General features: G+C 38.9%; 1 protein-coding gene across 2 annotated transcripts in view; it reads left to right on the top strand.

The window, feature by feature from the left end:
- Positions 1-23,821, top strand: part of PAG1 (phosphoprotein membrane anchor with glycosphingolipid microdomains 1) — a 142,462-nt gene that overhangs the window by 72,597 nt on the left and 46,044 nt on the right. Inside the window, exons 2-3 of one of the 2 annotated variants that reach the window (XM_081258110.1) lie at positions 10,167-10,266; positions 12,652-12,747. In XM_081258110.1, the coding sequence (XP_081114236.1) occupies positions 10,195-10,266; positions 12,652-12,747 (168 nt within the window). In that variant the 5' untranslated portion in view covers positions 10,167-10,194. The remainder of the gene's footprint in view (positions 1-10,166; positions 10,267-12,651; positions 12,748-23,821) is intronic. The other variant, XM_081258111.1, reaches the window with a different exon arrangement.

The raw sequence follows: 23,821 nt of genomic DNA, 5'->3' as shown, positions 1-23,821 counted from the left end.
CCCACTACTAGGCATATACCCTGAGAAAACCATAATTCAAAAGGAGACATGTACCAAAATGTTCATAGCAGCCCTATTTACAATAGCCCGGAGATGGAAACAACCTAAGTGTCCATCATCGCATGAATGGATAAAGAAGATGTGGCACATATATACAATAGAATATTACTCAGCCATAAAAAGAAATGAAATTGAGCTATTTGTAATGAGGTGGATAGACCTAGAGTCTGTCATACAGAGTGAAGTAAATCAGAAAGAGAAAGACAAATACTGTATGCTAACACATATATATGGAATTTAAGAAAAAAATGTCATGAAGAACATAGGGGTATGACAGGAATAAAGACACAGACCTACTAGAGAATGGACTTGAGGATATGGGGAGGGGGAAGGGTAAGCTGTGACAAAGTGAAAGAGCGGCATGGACATATATACACTACCAAACGTAAGGTAGATAGCTAGTGGGAAGCAGCCGCATAGCACAGGGAGATCAGCTCGGTGCTTTGTGACCGCCTGGAGGGGTGGGATAGGGAGGGTGGGAGGGAGACGCAAAAGGGAGGGGATATGGAAACATATGTATATGTATAACTGATTAAATTTGTTATAAAGCAAAAAATAAAAAATAAATAAAATAAAATAAAAAAATAAAAAAAAGAAAGGGGATAAGTTGTGCCCTTTCATGGGGTCATCAACAATAGCTTACAAAATAAAAATGCAGAATGATTATTATTTCATCATTCATGATGCTAGTATATTTGGGATGAAAAAAGTATGGGATACTATCACTAGCTGTGAGTAATGAAGGAAGGACCATGGAAATGGTCTTCTAATCCTAGCCAGGCTCCTAGGTATTTCCTGATACCAGGGCTACAAATACTGGCTATAGTTGTTCAAAGCAAGAAATAACTGTTATTATCGCACTAATTCAATGCATGCAAACCCTGGCTTCTCTATATGGAGAGAGAGCACAGAGAAATCGTTACTAAACACACTACCTGTGAGAAGTAGAGGGACAATAAGGAAGTTGTTCACTAATATATGTTCCCTTTCTAGAGGTTTCCAGACACAACGTTACAAAACTGTAAACTTTCCCACAAAGACATCAGAAAGCTAAAATGTACCCGTGGGAGTGGGGATGTAAATTAGCACCTAAGATAAATTGAGGGCCACAACAGCTCCCTTGAGAGTTCCTTGGGTCTTCCAAGGGCCATGCTCTTGGGCTGAGCCCTTTTCCTGCAACACAGAGACCTGGCGAATGGGAGAGCGAGTCTCTGCTGCTCATTCTGTGAGGTCTGAGGTTAGTTTTACTACAGCACACTTTTCTTATTTTCCTCTTCATTGTGGTTTTTTATACCTCTACTACTTCTTAACTACAAGATAGTTACCATGGCAACACCTGTTGATGGCAGACCGAAAAAACGTACTTCTGCAGTGAGGAAGCTGCTACTATTTTTCTCATTTCTCTCTCACACAGTTAGATTTGGGGGTGGGTGTTTTTGTTTCTTCTTTTATCTAGGCTTGTGGATGAAACCACTTATCTCCATTTGGGCAGATGGATATGGAAACTGCTCTCAGCTGTTTCCATTTTGTATGTGACGATACAGCCATGTTACCTCCTGAAGCCTTTGTTGTCTGGTGATTTTTACCAACTGTAATATTAGAAATCATGTCTTTGTCTAAGGGAGTTCAGAATCTTTAAAGCTTATTTGTCATTTCTGCTTTTCTTTTATTTCCTCTTCTCTTTCCTCTTCCCACCTTACTTAACCAAGTAGATGGACTGACTTCTTTGACCAGACACCCAGACAAAGGGCCACAGTAATAAAGCCCAGATTTCACATCTCACTTAAAATGCCATTAGCCTGGATATCAAAACAGCTAAGAAGATAAAACCCGGGTTATATATAATGCCAATTAGTTCTATGGTCAGGTTAAAGAAAATATATTCTAGATATTAAATAAATTGAAGAGACTTCTTAAAAAATAACAGTATACTGAAGAACAGTCATGTATGATCAGTTGCTAGTATCTTCATACAGAAACTTAGCTATATCATCAATAATCCATATTTAAACAGGCATTTTGGTATGCCTGCTCTGGATGTGGCATTGCAAGAGAATCTTTGGATGAGATTAAAAATAAATAAATAAAAGGCACCAACCCTGAAGCCAGATTATCTGATTAGGGAAGCACACACAGGTAGCATCCGTGAAACATGGTGAAGCCAGAGCCATAGATCTGGAAGTAATGAAAAGTGGCCACGTTCTGTTCCATCCTCTACCTTGATGAGCTGTGTGATCACAGCTGGGCATTGGCTTCCTTGTTGCTAAAATTAATGAGCTGAAATATTGCGGAGTTTCTTTTAACTCTAAAATTACATTAATCCAACTCTGAAATATGCGCAAGTGCTAAATGGTAGAGCAGGGCAGACTTTTAAGGATGAATTCAAGGAAAAACATGAATTAACCAAGAGGAGCAAAGAAAATAAATATATAAATAATTATATAAATATATAAACAATTCAATCTAAATAGATGTCCCAATAAAGCAAAAAAAAATTCCCTAGAAATTTTGGTCAAATTCTTAGGGAATCCTCTCAAAACTTTCCTCAAGATTAAAGAAATGATTGAAAGTTTTCTCTTTAATTCTGCTTCATGACGTTTAGGTAATTAGTCCTTCAGTCTTATTGACAAGAATGTTTAAAAATACAAATTCCTTCTTGAAGTTGTATTATGAATTATGTGAACCTGTTATTTCAATGTTTACTTGAATTCATATAATTAAGAAATAACTCCATTGTAACAGCTGGGTTGATATGTAAACTTTCTTGATATGAGATGTGTAAAGTGATGAGTGCTACCTTGCTCACCCTCATCTCTATTCCTTTTTAAAATTTTTTTAAATGTTTTATTGAAGTATAATTCATTTACAACATTGTGTAAATGCAGCAAAGTGTAATCACAGCAAACTGATTCAGTTTCATATATATATATATATATATATATATATATATATATATATATACACGCATACATATATGTGTGTATATATATATATATTCTTTTTCAGATTCTTTTCCCTTATAGGTTACTATAAAATACTGAATATAGTTCCCTGTGCTATATGGTAGGTCCTTGTTGATTATCTATTTTATATCACCTCTATTCCTTTAACTCAGGATTGCAATATTAGAAAATGACCATTTTTTCATATACTGGCTCTATATTAATTTCCTAGGATTGCCATAATAAAGTACCACAGACTGGGTAGCTTAAACATCAGAAATTTAAGTGTCACAAGCTAGAAGTCCACGATCAAGTTGTCAGCAGGGCCATTTCCCCTTCCGAAGGTACTAGGGCAGGACCTGTTGCAGACCTCTCTCCCAGCTGTTGGTACATCCTTGGCTTGTGGCATTGTAACTCCTATCTTCCCAGGGCGTTCTTCCTGTGTGCACCTCTCAAATTTCCCCTTTTTATTAGGACCCAATCATATTAGATCAGCGGCCCACCCTACTTCAGTAAGACTTCATCTCAACTAATCATATCTGTAATGACCCTGTTTCCAAAGAAGGTCACATTCTGAGGTACTGGGGATTAGGACTTCAACATATGAATTTGGGGAGGATACAATTCAACCTATAACAGACACGAAATGGTCACATACAGGCAAGTTATACACACACCTATAGTACAGTATCTAAGTGTAACCTCCCTGCAGAGATGAGCTTAGTAGACTAGAGTCCATCATGATACCTTCAGTTCTGTTGAATATACCATTGCTTACAGGTCATAATAGAGCTGACATTTGCGGAGCACTGACTATCTAGAAGCTCTTGCTAGCATGCATACATTAGTTTATGCGTTATTTCCATTCCATTGAATCTCCTTGACTTTCTCTGGATACTGAGCATTACATCTCACTAAGTGGCTCAGAATTTCTCTAAAGCTCAACTTATGTCATCTAATAGTTATTTTCCATCAAATAAATGATTGAAATGTCATACATGTGATAGCATCTCATAAAACTAACCCTAGGTCATAAGAGAATGGCCACATAGGTATCCTGTCAATGGTACAGTTCTGGTGTGGTATCTGCAGGCAGTGTTGAAAGTCTAAGATTGAAGTGGTCAAGTGTGTGTGTGTGTGTGTGTGTGTGTGTGTGTGTATTCTCTCACTACTTACATATTAAATATGTATTCTCTCTCTGTATGCACACACATGTATATGTAGAGGGAGAGGAAGAGATAGATATAGACATATAATCTCTATATATACATATATGGAGAGGAAGCGGTCACCATAAAGTTACTTTGTCCCATATGGTCCATCTACAAAATGCCAACTTACCCCACCACATCCTTACACACCCCTCTGAAACTCAGAGACTTTATAGACAACAATTTTTCAATAATGGGGAAAATAACCAGAGCCGAAGTGCAACCCGTTCTCTGACCCCACCAGCAGAGCCATTGCCTCAGGTCAACACAAACAACACAGCCAGTTCTTCAGAACCTTAAGAACAGAGGGAAGGGCCCTTTCTGTCTTAAATTACTCTGTGGCTGGGACTCCTAACAGTAAGTATCTTTCTGTGAATTTTGGATCTTGAAAGTGTACATGGACAAACTTCAAGTTTCCTTCCTCAGCTTCCTATGCAAGAGGAAGTTTCCTTGCATCCCCCCGTCTGCCCACCACCACACACATATATACCCATTTGCACAACTTCTGGAAAAGATCGGTGATCAGGGTTTCCCTGGTGGCGCAGTGGTTGAGAGTCCGCCTGCCGATGCAGGGGACACGGGTTCGTGCCCCGGTCCGGGAAGATCCCACATGCCATGGAGCAGCTGGGCCCGTGACCCATGGCCGCTGAGCCTGCGCGTCCGAAGCCTGTGCTCCGCAACGGGAGAGGCCACAACAGTGAGAGGCCCGCGTACCACAAAAAAAAAAAAAAAAAGATCGGTGATCAGCAACCCTCTAGAAGGCTGATCTGAGGCTCTGTGATAAACAAAGGCAGTGGGCCTGGTGGCTACCCAGTTAAGTATCTGTCTTTAGGCAAAAACAAGCCAAAGCTATAGACTCAATATATGGCAACTTAAGTCCCAGTCCAAAAGACAGCTTTTCAGATACGCAGAGTGGAAGGGAATGGAGTAATATTTACTTTTTGGTTTTTTTAAGCAAGGAAATATCCTTGAAAGGTGAGTAAGGAAATGAATGCGTGAATGACCTCTCTGGTTGACCTGGTTATTATTCCCTGCTTATTTACTTTGCCTAAAGGAGGATGTTTCAAATACTTTTTATTACTTCCAATTCATAAACTAGTAATTAGAGGAGTCAATGTATTTTCCGTTCACTGCAGCCACATTTAAGTTCCGAAGCTAATCTTTTTAATGTTAGTGTTTATGCTACATTGCTTTTTGTTCAGATATCCGAAAAGCATGCAATTTTCCTTAGATACATTAAATGTGCATTTTGTAAGCTATTCTATTTTTTGCCATTAAGAAAGGATTTTTTTTCCTGTTGAGCGCTTTGGTCATTTTGATTTTTTCTCTGTTAATATTGAAACTGCAAGGAATTCATGCCCAAGCCTTGTTCACCTGGGATGCAGGCTTACAGATAAGGCTTATAGTAGAAGGTGTCATTTTAAGCCTCTTTCCATGTAACATACTAACAAAAAGAAGGCTTTGCTAAGAAAATGTCATTTGTTAATAACTTAGTATATGTATTATAACTGTATCAGTGCTTACTTGGGTTCTGTATATTGTAGATAGTATAAGGATACGTGTTTAAGGATTTTTATCATCCGTTCCCTAGAATATATTCTTCTTGGAAAGGGGATTATTTTCATTAAACCACACCGTTGAAGGGGATTTTTAGATTTCCCAGTGTCATAATCTTTTTGAGGCTTAAAAAAGTCTTTTTTTTTTCCTTCATTTTATCTACATAGTGGCCTCTCTTTGGCACCTCTGTGAACTACCCTTTCCTGCCTTTTCCGTTTTTTTTTGTTCTCAATAAGGAAAACTCTTTTCTTAATGGACTGTTGCTTTGCATACATTAGGGATTTCAGCTGTTAGATTGTGTGAAAGATGAAGCAGGAGACATCAGATGGTGTGACGACTAGAACTGTTAACACAGTAAATACCAGGAAGGCTGGAAGTGTGAGCTAAAGCAGCTGGGGGGTGGGGGGCTGGGTGGAAAAGATGAGAGACACAACTGGGAGAATCAGCAAGAAAAAATGGCCAGAAAAACATGGGGGAGCTTAGCAAGAGGAGAAGTGCAGCCCGAGGGAAATAAGAATGCAGGAGAAGGAAGCATCATAAGTTATGTTTTCCAACACTGCACAGTATACCTTAGCCCATATACATTGTCCTTAGCTACCCCTTTCATTGCTGTACCATTATGCATATTTAGTATGTAGTTTTCTTGGATGATTACTGTCAAAGGCTGAATATTGAAATTTTAATGGAAGTATATGTCTTTGCTTTGAGGTTGATCTCTGTTATACTGACAATTTATGAAACCCATCATAGAATTCAGAAGGATTAATAACAAATAGCCTATACTTGTTTAGAGATATATTTGATTTTTTTTAACCAGAGGGTATCACATTGCTAACATTTAACATTTGGACAAATAGGGGGTGTGTATAATGAGCTTGATTAATAACTGGTTTGGTAAGTATACCCAGAGGGAACTGATTAATAAATTGCTTTCTTCCTGGAAAAAGGTTTCTGATATTTGAACCTAATCCTATTCTAGTCAACATGAGGACTCATTTGGGTAAAACACTATAAATGCGTGGCCTCAAACTGGGAGAGATGGCTAATGTAATAATAAATGAAGGAAACAGAACTCAATAACAACTTGACATTTAACGCAATGACCCACATCTAAGACGCAGACATGGAACAGGGATGACGAGAGCACCTCACCACCACCACCAATTAAATTGCAAAAAGGCAGTAAAGAGAGATGTGGCTCAGCAGCATCATAGATGAAACAAATTTAGATTTTGTGTTAATCAAGTAAAAGATTCATAGATGCCCACAGTATAATGTAACCGGTGAAAAAAGCTTCAGTGATCTTAGGCTTTCTAAATAAAAGTGTAGCATCTGAACTGACTCAAGTACGAGTCCTGAGCTCGTCTTCCCGGATGCAGTGTTACTTCATCTGGAGAACTGCCTTCGAGCTTAGTCATTTAGAAGGGAACACCAGCAAATGAAAGTGTCAGCCCCCAGCATGTCTCCTCCTACCTTCCCTGTTTCCTCCCCACTTGGTCCTCTTGCATGCACTGTCTCGCCCTCCCCAGATCTGAATTCATTCTCACTAAAGCAGGAAATACTAAGATGTTTAATCCTTAAACCCACAGTGCTGCAGGGCATACCACTCATCATGCTCTCTCTGTGCCTCGCCCGTAGTCATCTTGCTCAATGCTGTCTGAGTGTGTTTGTTGAGTTTTGATCTCCCATGCTGAGAATGGTATTGCCTCAGTGCTGACCACTGGGATAATCATCACTGCCTTCCAAGTGGCCATCCTTGGATGTAGGATCTGGTATCCCAGGAATGACCTCCAGGTTGCCCTGAGACTCACTCCTTGACCTTCCAAGTTTCAGCTCTTTGTCTTCCTGTGTATTAAGTGTCTGGGACTCAGTGTCTACTTTGGGTACCGTGGTCTATCTTGGTCTCGCCAGGAGGTCTTCTAGAGAAGTGTGCCTCTTACCCAGGGATCCTGCCCAGTGGCCAGATTCTGTAGCTGTGACTGGACCTCCAGGACAGTAGTGGACCACCTTCCTGACTTGCCAAGCTTATTGCTCCCTGCCAATAGCTCTGCCCTCCCTATGATAGCTGTGCCCTGAGAATTCCCCTACCAACCATCACCAAAACCCATATAAGGACTATTTCCTGAATCAGATCAAGGTTACCTTGTCCATTGGATGTTGTGTTGGGTTCCTAGATTGGGCTTTGTAGCTGGATTGGGCTCTCAGCATGCTCTGCTCTCATGAGCAGGCCTGGCCAGGACTCAGCTCCCTTCTCCATGTAGCCTTTGTGCTCTATTGAGTCATAGTAGGTGGTACTCAAATCTATACTCTTTGAAATGGAGAAGGGGGCACTAAAAGGCAGCAGAAGAGGGACCTCTTTAAACACGTATCTTCAAGTATTTCAAAGGTTGCCATATAGGGGAAGTACTGGACTTGTTCTGCATAGCCCTGCATATCAGAACCAGGACTCCAGCTAGGTTGCAGCCACTAAGCCTTCCTTACTGCTAGCTCAAACCTAGCAGTGCTTCCAAGAGGTAGAAAGGGATTCCTTCTGGAAGCCTTTCCTTATGGGAGGGAATCTGGCCTAGGCTGGAATAGCAGGTCTAAGTTTCGTTTATCAGTTTATTTCCACTACAGCATGGGTAAGGATAGTATTTACTTGGCTGGCATTTGCACACGATATATTGCCATGGTAATATGTCTATCATGAGCAACCTGCAATCCTACCCCTTTCTCTGTCTTCAGGGACTGCAACTGAGAGTGGCTTTATTGTAGCAATATCCTCGAGTCTGCTCTGATTTTTTTAAGTGTACTCAATCAGCAAATAAATATTGAGTGATTATTATTTCTTAGGCACTGTGATTCATTCATTGCTCAGTACTTTTAACTGCTACATTTAGCCAAGTATTTTTGACATCGCACTCATGAACTGGATGTTACAGACATTGCAGAAAGGGTTCAAGTATCAAGTGATGTTGATTTATAGCTCACCTTTAAATTTCTTTTAAATTTAAGAATTACTCATTGAGCTCCTTGAGTCTAGACTCATACTGAGTAGATGTCTAGCCTCTCAAACATGAATTTGGATTCATGTTTCTTCAGTCTGTGCTACCAGATTCCAGTATTTATCTACACAGATAGCAGGGAGGTTTGCTGTCAATGTCATCGCTACTTCCTTAGGAGAGACTGTAGGGCATAGTTTTGAGGAAATTCTCCTCTCCTTAAACTTCTCCTCAGCAATAGCAGCTGGGGCTTGGGCCAGGCCATCCATCAGGTGCATAGTCCCAGTGGCCCAGAAATAGAATTCTATTTCAGATCCTCTGAGAGGCTTTAGCCAGAACAAGCCTTCAGGTTAGTAGGCAAGAAGCATCATGAATTACTGGAGTTCATTTGTTGGAGCCTCTTATGAATGACATCATCCATGTTAAGAAGCTGGTAAGAGTCCTTATGAGAACTGTCAGTGAAATCGGTATAGAAAAAGCAGTGCTAAGATTGGCCTTCTACTGACTTAGTGTATGCAGGGTAGGGGGCCAGTCATATTTGATTAGATACCTGGTTTCAGAAGTCCAAAATTCCATTCAGTGGGAAAAGAAATCAGCACTGAAAGCATAGGATTGCTATTTGATTGGATCAATCATTGTTTGCAGTAATTAACTGCTGTCAGAGGTACACTCAGAGGTAGTCATGAGGATGAGAGAGGACCTAAAGGAGTATTTGGTCCATGCAGAATTATACTCAGTTTGTCTCAGTCAGACTATGATAGTTTTCAGTGGAGCCAGGAGACCCTTCCTCAGGACAGCAACTCCAATGATTCCAGCTACAATTATACTTGGGTTTGCCATATTTATTTCAGATTGATCTAGAAAATGACTGACACTGTAATGTGTAATGTCCACGTTCCTTAGAATATTGTTTTGGTAACACCTTTATTGGGATATAATTCACATCCCATTTAAAGTGTGCAATTTAATGGTTTTTAGTATATTCACAGAGCTGTGCAGCTATCACCACAATCAATTTTAGAACATTCGAGTTACCTCAAAGAGGAACCACACAATTCTTACCTAGCATCCGCATGATGATCATCCCCCAGCCCTAAGCAACCTATATATTTGCCCATTTTGGACATTTCATGTAAATGGAATCAGATAATATGTGGGGGGTTTTGTGACTGACATTTCACTTAGCATGTTTTCAAAGTTCCGCTGTGTTTTAGCATGCATCGATACTTCATTTCATTTTATGGTCAAACAATATTCTTTCATATGGATATACTACATTGTGTTTATTGATTCACCAGTTTATGGACATTGCTACTGTTTCCATTCTGGGGCTATTATGGATAATGCTGCTATGAACATCCACATACAAGTTTTGTGCGGACTTAACGTTTTCATTTCTCTTGGTATATACCTAGGAGTGGAATTACTGGGTAAAATCACTCGATGTTTCACTTTTTGAGGAACAACCAGGCTGTTTTCAAAGTGGCTGTACCATTTTACATCCCCATCAGCCAGGTATGAGTGTTCTGATTTCTCCACATCCTCGCCAACACTTGCTACTATCTTAGATTTTTCAATTATAGTCATCCTAGTGGGTATGAAGTGATATCTCATCGTGGTTTTGATTTGCATTTCCTTGATGAGGCATCTTTTCATGTGCTTATTTGGCCGTATTTATTTGGCGAAATGTCTCTTCAAATCTTTTGCCTGTTTTTGGTTGGGTTGTCTTTTCATTATTGAGTTATAAGAGTTCTTTGCATATTCTAGATAAAAGTCCTGTATCAGATATGATTTACACATATATTTTTTCATTCCTTGGGTTGTCTTTTCACGTTCTTGATAGTATCCTTTAAAACATAAACATGTTTTTAATTTCGATGAAACTTAAATTACCTATTTTTCTTTTGTTACTTGTGCTTTTGGTATTACATCTAAAGCACCAGTGCCAAATCTGAACTTATGGAGATTTACCCCTATGTCTTCTTTTAAGAGTTTTGTAGTTTTAGTTCTTAAATTTAGGCATTTGATTCATTTTGAGTTAACTTTTTTATACAGTCTGAGTTGAGGATCCGACTCCATTCTTTGGCTATCAGTTGCCCCATAATCTTTTGCTGAAAAGACTCTTCTTTCCCCATTGCATAGTCTTGGCACCTTGGTCAAAAAATCAATTGGCCATAGATATATGGGTTTACTTTTGGGTGCTGAATTCTGTTCCACTGAGCTAGATGTCTACCCTATGCCGGTACCACACTGTCTTGATTACCTTGTTTCTTTGGAATAAAAACATAACTCATGAAAGTCATGTTCTGAAAATGCAAAATTATGCACCAATTTTATGTTATGAAATTAGCTGTCACATAATATGTTCAGTTTTAAAATCAGACTCTTTACTCCTGTCTAGTAATACAGATAGTATATGCAAACATATTATTTCCCATACATATTAATAAGATTTGGCATTTTAAGAAAAATGTTTATTCTTTTCAGTTTATTTTTTTATGGTAGCAATTTGCTTTAGATAATAAATCTTTCTCACATCTCTAATGAATTCAAGAGAGTTCTCTGGGACTGACAATGACAACATGGGGAAGTGGAGAGGTTTGGAATCCACATCGAAAAGTATCTGTGTGGCAGGGGTTCAGGAGGAGGTTTGATTTGAAATCTAATGAAAGACGGAAAGATGGCTTGAGAAAGGCTCTTGTCTGTCAAGCCCTTCACCCAGAGAAGCCCTGCCCTCTTAGTTTGCGTGACTGACAAAGACTTGGAGTCGAGTTTGAGAAAGACCACTCGTGACTATGTGTTCTGTTCTAATCTTTTTAGACTTATTTTTAAAAAAGAAAATAATAATGTAGCTGAATGCAGTGGCAAACGGAAGGCGGCCATGTCTCACTTGGTAACTGTCAGGGAAACAATTGATGTACCTAAATATAATATAAATAATCCGCTGATTCTGCTGTGGAAGAAAGCAACACAGTTTAAGAGATCATATGTGGTCCTAATAAAAGAACATCACTAGATGCGAATCTAGAAGGCTGGTGTTCTATTCAGTTTTTTCTATTGTAAATCAGGAATTAATATCTCAGTCTGTAAAATAATGCGTGGTTCTGAATCTTAGACAGCATCCAGGCTATTCTCCTTGGAGATTCATTTATTTATTCATTTCATCTTTCTGCCCTCCTCCCTTTGTCACTGTACTTTTCATGGTATCTTATGTACAAGAGAGGTTCAGTACAGGAGATGCATATTAGAGGATGGGAAGAGAATTGGAGAGGAAAGGGGGATGGAGAAAAAGCAGGGCACCAGACACAGAGCAGAAAAACAGATGGGAGATCAACTGAAGTCATTCCTGTGGTCTCCTCCATTCCCGCACATCTTCCCCATTTCCACAGTGGAATGGATGAAGGAACCACTCAGGATTAGATCCATGTGCCATTCGGGCCACACTGTTCATGCTGCATCAAAGATACTGTTGTTCGTAAGACATTTGCACAATTAAATCACAGCTTACCTTACCTCGAAGCATACTCTTTTCAAATAAATCACTTGTTTTATTCTCAAATTCAGACAACAGTTATTTGAATTTTAGTATCACTACAATAACACATAGATGTCTTTGTCATAAAACTAGGAAAAATAAGGAAAGAGCAAGTAAACTGATGTGTATTTGATTAGACATTGACTTGGCTGCTCTTTTGGAGAAAATTTTTTATTCATTCACTACTATGTGTAGTTTTTCCTCTACTTTGTAGTTTGCTTTGTTCAGGAAGGAATATAAAGCTCAGTGTTTGGCATAAATGTGCCAGCATTTTTACAGTGAACGGGACCAGTATCTGTCACAGTCTCTATCCATCTGTCTTTTTTTTTTTTCTTTTCCCTAACTTTTTTTCTCTTTGGTTATAGGCCAAGAAGGAAGGGAGAACATTCACCACCACAACGTTTCGAAGGGAATACATTGCCAGCATTTTGAATACTTATTTGGACAAACATTTCTTCAAGGTAAATATTACCACTGTACCAGTGATGGGGGCACATCATTAGAATTTGCAGATTGCAGTGGTAGTACACAAAGGCTTAATTGTTTAGTCTGGTACAAACCTAGAGTGATAGGAGAGAAAGGAGAGGGAGCCGGAGGGAAGAAAATAGCGCTGTTGGGATATCCTGCAGTCTCTTCTAAATGTGTTACCAGGAGAATGCCGTCAGAATCTGGGAGCCCACTGAGCTGGACTCAAAATGTGTGGGAAAAAGGGGAGAAAGGGTAAATCTGTATTTTTTCTTCGTGTCAGTGTCTCTCAGATATTCATGAAAACAAAAGGCAGTGTGGTCTAATTGTAAAAATAGCATTTCTTCTTTTATGAGGAAAGAGTTGGGTAATTCCTTTTAAGGGTTAAAATAAGATATATGTTGTATTCACAGCACAAGGGGGAAAAAACCTGAATCATAGTATTTTACACCAACTAAGACTTATGAATATGGGAGAATTTAAAAGAAATCTGTGTTCTTCTTTTATGAAAATACCTACTAAGTAAATCTTGCATTGGCTGGTGATAAATGCTTCATGAATTATGTTCTTTTTTAGAACATTATATTCGCGATGCCTCTTCTGGGGGGAGGGGAAGGAGTGTGTGTGTGTGTGTGTGTGTGTGTGTGTGTGTGTGTGTATGAGAGACAGAGACAGAGACAGAGAGACAGAGAGAGAATAAATATGAGACAGAGACACCAAAGAGAAATCTGTCAGCATCATACTGTATGTTTCAGAGAAGTAACTCCAGGCATTTTCTTTATGAATCATGAGCTGAGCGAGAATAAAGATCTTCACAGAAGCAGCTGAATTCCTAGTCAGCTCCATCACTCACGAATTAGCTGTCAATATTTTAACACAAATTGCTGTGTCATTTTTATGAAGTTCCCCTGTTGCTGCTCAGTCTGTAGCTAAAAGCTGTTTTCACCAGGCCCTGAAATTATAGTGGATGAACTGCCTCCTTCCTTTGAGAAAGATATTTGTGTGCACTCACACACAGAAATGCAAAACTCTACCATCCAATTTCAAAGAAAATAAACTTGTCAACTTTCTCTGTTTAGCAGTTGTTGTAGAGTTGAGAGTACTAGTCCTGAGCCGGCCAGAACGCAATTCCAGATTGGCATGGGGAGAAGAATGTTCTCCTCCCAGTCCTCATCCTGCCTGTTCTCTTCTGAAGGGGTTGGGTCGGGAGAGTGGAGGCGGTACATTAGAGGAGAATTTTGTGCTACTATTCATTCTCTGTTCTGACAGAGAAGACATTGTTTATTCACTGTAATAGGCTTGGCAGGAATCTGTGCTGTGCATACAGAAAGGAAACATCGCAGAGCAGTGGGGAATCTCAAAATCCTAAGCAATGGGTCAGCTCAGAGCTTTTTAAAAAAACATATTCTAATAGCCTCCATGACTGTAGATGCAAGTCATAATTTGGGGAGACAGTTTTCCTTGAAGTGATCGTTTGCTTCACAATTGCATTATGCATGTCTCCCATGGAAAAAGTCGTTAAGATAGCAGCCTGCCTATCACAATACTGTAGTAACAAAAATTAAAATCATGAAAGGTGGGCTTCCCTGGTGGCGCAGTGGTTGAGAGTCAGCCTGCCGATGCAGGGGACGCGGGTTCGTGCCCCGGTCTGGGAGGATCCCACATACCGTGGAGCGGCTGGGCCCGTGAGCCAGGGCCACTGAGCCTGCGCGTCCGGAGCCTGTGCTCTGCAGCGGGAGAGGCCATGGCGGTGAGAGGCCCGCGTACCACAAAAAAAAAAAAAAAAAAATCATGAAAGGTGAGAAATATGTTCTAAACGCACTAGACCTGCTTTGAGATTGCTGCCTACATATAAGCATTCAGGTGTCGGTATCAACGAAAAATAACCTGTGCATGTCATCGGATGATTCACAGAAACAAGTGGGAGCTGCCTAAGATAAGAGAAAAAAAGACACATTAAAAGATATGCCTTGGGGTAAGAAGTGCCCCGCCAGAGACAGTGTGAGAGGGTGCCATGCTCAGAATGTTCCAGAACTTTAAAGGCAACAACTGTAAAAGCCAAGGTTCAAAGCAGTGTGCAAACCCTGCACCGGCCTGGGGTTTGTGCTTCTTAAAAGCTCTGCGTTTATCCCACTCCGCCACTTCCCCCTGAGCACAGCGCCAGGTGTCTGGGACTCGGGGTGTGTGTGTGTGTGTGTGTGTGTGTGTGTGTGTGTGTGTGCGCGCATTTGTGTTTCTCACCAGAGCAGATAAAGGTGTTGCCAGGCTTCAGGCTGCCATGTTCACAGACACAGCACGTGAGCTGGTCCAGGGGAGCCCTGAGAACAAGTGTGCCCAGCTACTCCAAGCCAAGTTCACCAGCCCCTTGTCCTTACGCTCAGAGAGAGATGTGTCATATTCCCCAATCTTGGCTGGTACTTGTAAGATCCCCCTGCATCTGTTTTTACAAGAACTATACGATATAAATTCTGACATTTCTAAAATTAGTTATGATGACATCAGTATACAGTCAGCTATTAGATGATAGCAAACCAGTCTCAGCTTTTTATGTAACTTATATAAGGATTAGTCTTACACACCTAGTGAAGATCTTTTATTCTACCACTTAGGACATCATTTATGTACATTACCTGCTTTGTTTTTTCTTTTAAAGAAATGTACATTTCCTTAAGACATATTTGACATTTTTTATAAGTATATATTTATTAACCTTTTAAAAATATATAAAATATATTTAAATGATGCTATTTTCAAGTAACTACCAAAGACATCAAGAAAAATTAATCAAGATGTTACCAAACTATTTCCCTCTATTATGCCAATCTTTTGGGCACATTTATTTTGTCTGTTTTAAAACTAGTTTTATTTTATTATTTTTAACAACTGAGGTAAGGTCTATGAAGGGAGGTGAGGCAGAGGCAGGACAAGCCCCTACTGCTCCTGCCAGGGGCTCCTGGGAGGCGCTGCCCGTGGAGCAGGACAGGAGAGCCCTGAGAGACGCAGTTTGCAGGGCAATTGCTGGCCCACCTGTGATTCTGGCTGCCTTGCCTCTTGTTCTGCCTCCATATTCCCATTCTGCTGGAATCTCTGGTAACTGTGCACGAGGCCTGATCATTAGTGTGTGCAAGTAACAGCCAGGCTCTCCATCACAGGCTACCTCAGCCCGCCAGAAAGTCAGCATGTGCACCTCTGGAAGCAGCACTGCCCAGCCTGGCCTCGTTTGTATCCTTGTAATTAGTCAGGCCTGGCTGTCTCAAAACGAGGAGTGCGAGGGTCTTGTTTTCACCAATGTTGTGTGTCATCTTGTCTATTACGAAAGGAGACATATACCAATAGAGGGAAATTGGAGTAAACACTTAATGATACTATTCTATTTAACCAACACATATTGCATGGACAGTGAGGCAAGCACTGGTCTCAGCACTTTGCAAATATTAAATCATTTAATCCTCCAGACTGCTCTACTACTACTATTATGATTATTCCCATTTTACTGAAAAGAGGGTGAGTGAGAGGCCCGCGTACCGCAAAAAAAAAAAAAGTATTAATAAATAAAGTGATTACATAAATATTTTTAAAGAACGTAATACTGTTTGAGGACCTCTTAAGAGTATACAAAGCCATCAGTGACAGTCAGATGAGCAAGCACACTTACGACTCATGTGAACACTGCAGGCTCCCATGGAGGTTTTAGTTTTAATTAGTCATAGATTGTTACCTTATACATATCATGGATAGCTGATTTGTGAGACAATAAGCTTAGGAAGCATTGATATGATGTTATAAGCTGCAGTCATCTGGTCAAAATTCTTATATACTTTTCATAGTGTTGGTGATGTTTTATTTCCTAAACTGCGTAGTGGTTACATGGGTGTTTATTGAATTATACTTTCTGTAAATCTTAAATATCTTAATATATTTGGTAGGTTTTATATTAGCCTATTAGGATATCTGTCTGGTATAAAATTCAATGTTAAAAAAGAAAAAGTAGTGACAATTATATACAATTTGGCTTTTTATCTATCAGAAATAAACGTCATTCATACCCTTAATATATATGTCCTCACACTCCTCCTGATAAGCTACCAAAACAGTCAAATCAAATCAAATATATATTAATTGCAGAGAAATGCTTACAAACTGCGACCTAAAACTTTTTGTCTTATTGTTTTATAAGTAAACACAAAATTATCATAGCTTGATTATTTTTGTTCAAAATGTATGATACCCAGACATATATTAATGAAAACAATTATTTTCTATTTTGGTATCAGAATATATTCAATATAGTTTAAAACTTATATATTTGGTTCCCAAATCAATCATACACCAGTGTGCCTTTTCAAAAATTTGTCTGCAAGTCATGTATTTTATGAGGTAATGAATGTAAAGTTAATTAAATAGCACATCACTTATTAAATAGGAAAAAGTAAAAATAGGATTATTAAAATTTATATTTAAATGACTATGATATTATAATATTTAATAATAACTTACCTAAAATCAAGTAATTTGGGACTTCCCTGGTGGTCCAGTGGTTAAGACTTCACCTTCCAATGCAGGGGGTGCGAGTTAAATCCCTGGTGGGAGAGCTAAGATCCCACATGCCTCGCTACCAAAAAACCAAAACATAAAACAGAAGCAATATTGTAACGAATTCAAGAAAGACTTTACAAAAAATGGTCCACCTCAAAAAAAAATCTTTTAATTTTACTTAAGTCACTTCCTTCTTATATACCATAAAATGTTTAAATAAAATATCTCCCATAGAGGTTTGCAAAAGTGTCACTATGCAAGTCAAAACAGGTGAAAAAGCCTTTAATGAAGCCAGGAAAAGAGGTTGCAATAATTATTTGTAGTCAGTTTAAAGAGATTCTAGCCATTCTCCAGTAAACGACTGGTAATATGAGATCTAGTGATTTGCATAAGGAAGATAAAAATCCAGTGGTATCGTCAGTTGATTAGAAGAAAATGTGAATCCACTCTTGCTGCCTGCCTTGCTCCATCCACATCAAATGAGCATCTCCTGTAGTTTCTTGTCCCAGCTCTCAGTGAAAAGCAGCAATTACCTCTTCAAATGAGTACTAACCTCAAATGTGCTATACAAATCCCTATACTATTTATGTTCTCTTTATTTATTGCAAGATATATATAGATTCATGTACTATTTTGAAATATTAATCATAAATCAATGGCATTTTCCCTATTTACTATTCTTTTTACAACAAAGGATGCTTTCTTCCCAAGAGTCCTATTTTTCTTAATCAGGTAAAATTTCTTAGAGTTTAATTTCCTTGTGTTCTTGGACATTGAGGCATTATTTGTACCATCTTGTTTGGTGAGCTTATTAGTTTTCATGTTATGACTTCACTATTAACTTATTTTTATTACAGTAAATACATTTTACATCTATTATATCCAAATGAAGTTAACGAATTTCAAAATGATTTAAATCATCATTATTCTCCAACAATATTCATGTTGCTTGGCTGTTCTAATGTTCATTTAAAAATCCGCTTCTCATGAGAGTAACTACTCTTTAATAAAACTTCAATAAAATTCTGAAGAAGAATTTCAGTGGATATGATCTAAGGAAAAATAAATATACATAAATGAAATATCTTTGCCATTTAATCGATGTACGCTACAACATTTCTCTGAATTGTAACTAGCTTTCGTTTTCAAACTTTGGAAGAATGAGTCATTTGTAGGAGGAAGTTGATGCTAAAGAACTATGTTTGGCAACTTGAAGAACACTTTTAGCACTTGGATTTCCCTATTTATAGTACAGCATCAGGCAGAGTAAAATGTTTGGCATTTCTATAAGGGATGCAAAGTCTTTAACATTCTCTGTTGTGATCTAACAATTCATTTCAGAGTAAGATGAATGAGTCTTGTTTGGAAAATGTTTTATACAAATATTGGCAAGGAAGCTGTGACTGCATTTCTGTGGATTTTAAAAATGCAGACTCCCCTAAATTAAATGATGATAAATTGCACAATATTTCTTCTGCATTACTATAGTTCTCTGTGAAGTGCCTTTTATTACTCTGAACTCTCACACTCCTCTGCCTCATTCCTTGCTTTTTAGATTCTGTTAATCCATGTTGAAGTCAGAGACCATGATTCTAGGTCCCTCCAAATGTCAAATTCTTTTTAACCTAACTTTCCTCTTATCTACAGTGTTTTTCTCATAATTAAAACTCCAGATTACTTCATTAACATATACCCTTTTCTTTTACATTAGAGCACCTGAGAAGAGTAATTTGTAGGATTTTGTCCTTAACTGGCTACACAGAAGAAGAGAGGTAGTCATACCCCGCCCCACACCCACACACCCACACACACACACAGTTGAACTAGTGAAAAAACAGAGCAAACTAAATGTAATGTGGGATCCTGGATGGGGTCCTGAAACAGACAAAAAAAGGACATTAGATAAAAACTAAAGAACTCTGAATTAAATATGGACTTTGGTTAATAATAACGTACCAACATTGGTTCATTAATTATAACAAATGTACCATGTTAATGTAAAAAGTTAATAATAGACTAGAAAAAAATACAGTAACTGTATTCATACCTAATGTAGTAAAGGGCTAGAGTTGACTCCAGCCTGTTTTGTCATAAGAGGAAATGGAGTAGGAAGTGATAACTAGTTCTCCCGTTGCCAAGGTCTTCTGACACAGCCACCTGCAGCAGAGATGGGCAAAATCCGGGGCCAATCCCAGCCAGCCACAGTGACTGTGGGGCTTGAACACACTGTGCTGCTCTCTTCCTTGTACCCATCTCTGGAGACATGAGAGCGTTCAAGCTCAAACGTCCTGGGCTCAATTCCCAGTCATTGGGTATTGGGGGCTTTGCTTGATGTGTTAACCTCTCTGGACCTCAGTTTCCATTTCTATGAAATCAGAGGGGGTCACACCAGATTTTTCTCTCCCAAAAACTGTGGCTTAGAAAAATTCTGACTCTCTGAATATGTGCTAGAGGTCTCTTTGTGAATGGAATTCATTGACGATGGAATTTTGGTACTAAAGCAATTTGCATGCATTACATAGTTTATAGCATAGGATTACTATTTATCATTTGCTAGCATTTTTGTACTCTACATCCCCCCCAAAAAAATTAGTCCTTAAAAATAATACTGTTGCCACGGAAGACCCACTTATACATTCAGAAGATAAGACCACAGTTTTTTGAAATGCCCACATTGAATCTGAACTCAAAATCATATTAAATATTAAGTTATACCTTAATTTGTGATACATTTTTATTTTCATATAAGGTACATTTTCAAACAAAGATTTTAGGTTCATGTGCTTCAATGCAATTGACTTTGAATTTATTATTTAATATAATTTATAGTGTTATGTGGTGCTTTAATTTAGGGCAATAAGATTTTGAATACCTAATTATACTTAAGGCCTTGAAGACATTTTAGACCCTGCCAAGTGTTCATGTTATGCTTGTTGAGTTAATCATCAGGAAGATACTCATCTGATAATTATTTCTTAATTCCTTTTGAGTCAGTCATTGTCCATTATACGAAATTATTATTTTCTAGCTATAGGTTTTCAGTGCCGTGTTTTGATTAGAGGCATATAAAAAGGAAAGCTTACTTAGGTCTGCCTTAAAAGTTAAATCCAATAATAATCACTTGACTGGTGGAAGCACTCTGGGGAGGGGTTGAATAGTGGTTCTCAACTTTGACTAATTCAGTAAAGTCAATCCAGGGGCTTTTAAAAGTCCCTATGTGCAGGATGTACCCCAAACTAATTAAACTATTCTCTAGAGGCATTTTTTAAAAATTTCCCAGGTATTTCCACTCTGCAGCCAAAGCTAAGAACCACTAGCCTTAAGGGAGTGGGAAATGCCTCCTGTGATGGTCTTTCTATAGCAGAATTCTCCGACTCTTTGAAATTGGGTGACTTGAGTAGCGATGGATCATTTAAAGAGTGTATACTTTCAAAGAGAAAGAAGGTTGTCAATATTAAGGGGAAAAAATCATGTCCCTTGCCCTAGATCTCCACCTCACAAATACCAGGAGAGTTTGTCCTGATTTTGAAAGGTTTTAGGAAAAAATCCCCTGCATGCCTCAGTGCTACAGTGTTTGCTTTGGCTTTTGTTTTATTTGACATTTCAGGTCATATACAGGATCCATGAAAGCTAACATTTATTGAGCACCCCTGCTAAGTATCAAGCCCTGTAAATATGGCTCTGTTTCACAACCAAGAAAGACAGAAATTATTCACTTCAAAATAAAAATAAAGAGTCAGAGTTCTGTTTTGTTAGAAAAATTTTATCTCAGTGTAATTGAATATTTAATCATTTATTCATTCATTGATTGAACACTTACCAAATATCTGTGCTCTTCCAAAAATAAGTTTAAAAATGCCGGAAGAGTACAAAGGGATCTGTGTCTGTTTTCTTTTGCTTCATAAGAAATTTAGTGACTTAATATGACCACTTATTTAGCTTTTGATTCTGCAATTGGCAATTTAGGCTGGACTCAGCTGAGCAAGTCCTCTGGTCTCAACTAGCCACCCACATACAGCAGTGTTCACTGTGGTTTGGCTCTGCTGATCTTGGCTGGGTCCTCACATGTCTGGGGGCTTCAGCTGGGACAACCTAGTTGATGGAACACTGGTCCAAATGGTTTCTCACCCTTCAGCAGGGCTAGCCTAGTCTTGTCCACATGGTGGAGTTATGGTTACCTATAGAATGAGTGGAAGTATGCAAGGCCCATTAGGCCTAATCTCAGAACTGGCCCCCCATCATGTCTGCCACATTTCTTGGCCAAAGCAAGTCACAAGTCCAGTCTAGATTCAAGGGGTAGGGAAATAGCTTTCATCTCTTAATGGATGGTAGTGAAATGTCACATTACAAAGGATGAGGATAAAGGAAGGAGTAACTGTGGTTACTTTTGCAGTCAACCACAGATGGGAAACTCTAATTCTGTCTTGGGAAACTAGAAAGGTTTCTGAGAGGTAGTTACATTTGAGCAGGTTTCAAAGGTGAAAAATAAATTAAAAATGTATTTCAGGTGAAAGCAATAGTATGAACAAAACTATCATATTGCAAGTTCCTTAGAGAAAAACAAAATGGAGATTGTAAGTTTCCTAAATGTAGGAAATATGTTTAGCCCAACACAGAGCAGGTCGGAGGCACTTACCATTTGCATCAAAAAGAGTCAGCACAGTGGAGCAACTAAGAGTGTGGGCCCATAAGACAGAGGTCATACCTGATAGCTTTACCTCTTACTAGTTTAGTGACCTTGGACAAGTTACTAACCTTTCTGTACCTCTCTTTAGTACAGTGATGAGAATATGCCTTTTGTATCAGTTAGCTTTGGCTGCATAACAAAGCACCCCACAGTTTAGCAGCTTGAAACAACAGCCATTTACTTAGCTCCTGATTCTGTGGGTTTGTAGTTTAGTCTGGCTCAATTCTTCTGGTTTCAGTTGGGCTCATGTATATGTCTACAGTCAGCTTGCAGTCAGTTAAGTATCTCTGCTTCTGGCAATTGGCTGACTATTGGGAGACAATGAGGACACCTGGATCACATGTCTCTTATCCAGCAGGCTAGTCTGGACTTATTCACAGGACCAGCAGGGTCCCAAAAGTGAGAGCAGAAACATGCAAAGCTATGGTCTTGGTTCAGGTCTGACACTGTTGCTTGCACTGCATTCCATGGGACAAAGTGAGTCCAAAACCAGCCAAGAATTAAGGGTATAGAAATAGACAACATTTCTTGCTGGAAGGACCTACAGAGTCACAGTGCAAGGAGTGAGGATAAAGGGAGGGGAAGCCTTGTGACCATTGCTACAATCTCCTTCACCTACCTGTAGCTCACAACAAAATCCTACGAAGAATAAGTGAAATGTAACTTGATCTTTCTAGGTGAGGCTCCAAGTTAAAAAGTATCTGGCAAATAGTGGATGTTCAATAAGTGAAACCTATTAACTTTTTCTTACATATATTAAAAATCAGATTTTCAGCCAAATTCTTTAATTACCTACTTTTAAAGAGTATCAGATGAACCTCCAAATGGTGTTCAAGAAGTTTAAATGTTATGCATTTTTTCTCTGCTACAGAAAGATAATATAAGTAGAGGAAAGCGATTGCCTATGAGGGCATGTGTATCTTGGCACAGAATTCAGGTGTCGTCACCTGATGAAGCTGATAGAGCCTGGCAGCGGCAGCCAGACATCCTCACAGCCATGCATGAGAAAGACATACTTAATCTATGTGAAGGGTCAACTCAAGAAAAGAACCAGAGACAGTAAAGTGTAATATTTCAACTCCAAAAATATTAAAGGCATTTTAATAGGTCAGAACCCATTTTTAAACCTATGCAAAGAAAGAAAAACCTTAACAAATCTTTACTGATTTCTTTCACTGTTGCATTATAACCATTTTCACAAAACCAGCCAAGCCCCATATAATTCCAAATGGATCCATAAATTGCTCTTGGATCCCACACATTGGATCCAATGGAGATTTATTTATCTGGCAGCTAGACTATCTCTAATCAGCGATGTGAACTGGGTCAAAAAAAATCTATCTTGGGGACTTCCCTGGTGGTCGAGTGGGTAAGGCTCCGCACTCCCGATGCAGGGGGCCTGGGTTCGGTCCCTGGTCAGAGAACTAGATCTCACATGCATGCTACAACTAACACCCAGTGCAGCCAAAATTAAAAAAAAAAATCTATCTTCTTTGAAATAAATAGGGCATCAAAAGTTATTCAGGAATGTGCAGTATAGAAATACGGCAAATGTTCATTGATGATGGTGTCTGCTTTTTATAACTGTGGACTTGAAGTTCCTTAAACATATGTCATGTGATCACTGGGCCCTGCGTCCTGACTCCAGCCTGTATCACCCAGCGCCCCAACTCCAGGAGCCCCAAGGCCCTCAAAAGGCCGTCCACCTGCTTACACTTAGCTTTCAAGCACTGAGTTTCAATTATACTGCAGTTCCTTTTATGATTTTAGAAAGTCCTGATGGTGGAGTGATTGAGACCTGTGGCTCCCATCCTCATTTCTCTCACTTTCTCTCTGAGTGATGGGGA

This window comes from Mesoplodon bidens, assembly GCF_964165515.1.
Source record: "Mesoplodon bidens genome assembly, chromosome: 16".
NCBI lineage: Eukaryota > Metazoa > Chordata > Mammalia > Artiodactyla > Ziphiidae > Mesoplodon > Mesoplodon bidens.
The sequence above is the reverse complement of the archived record's forward strand: the minus strand, read 5'-3'. Positions and strand labels throughout refer to the sequence as shown.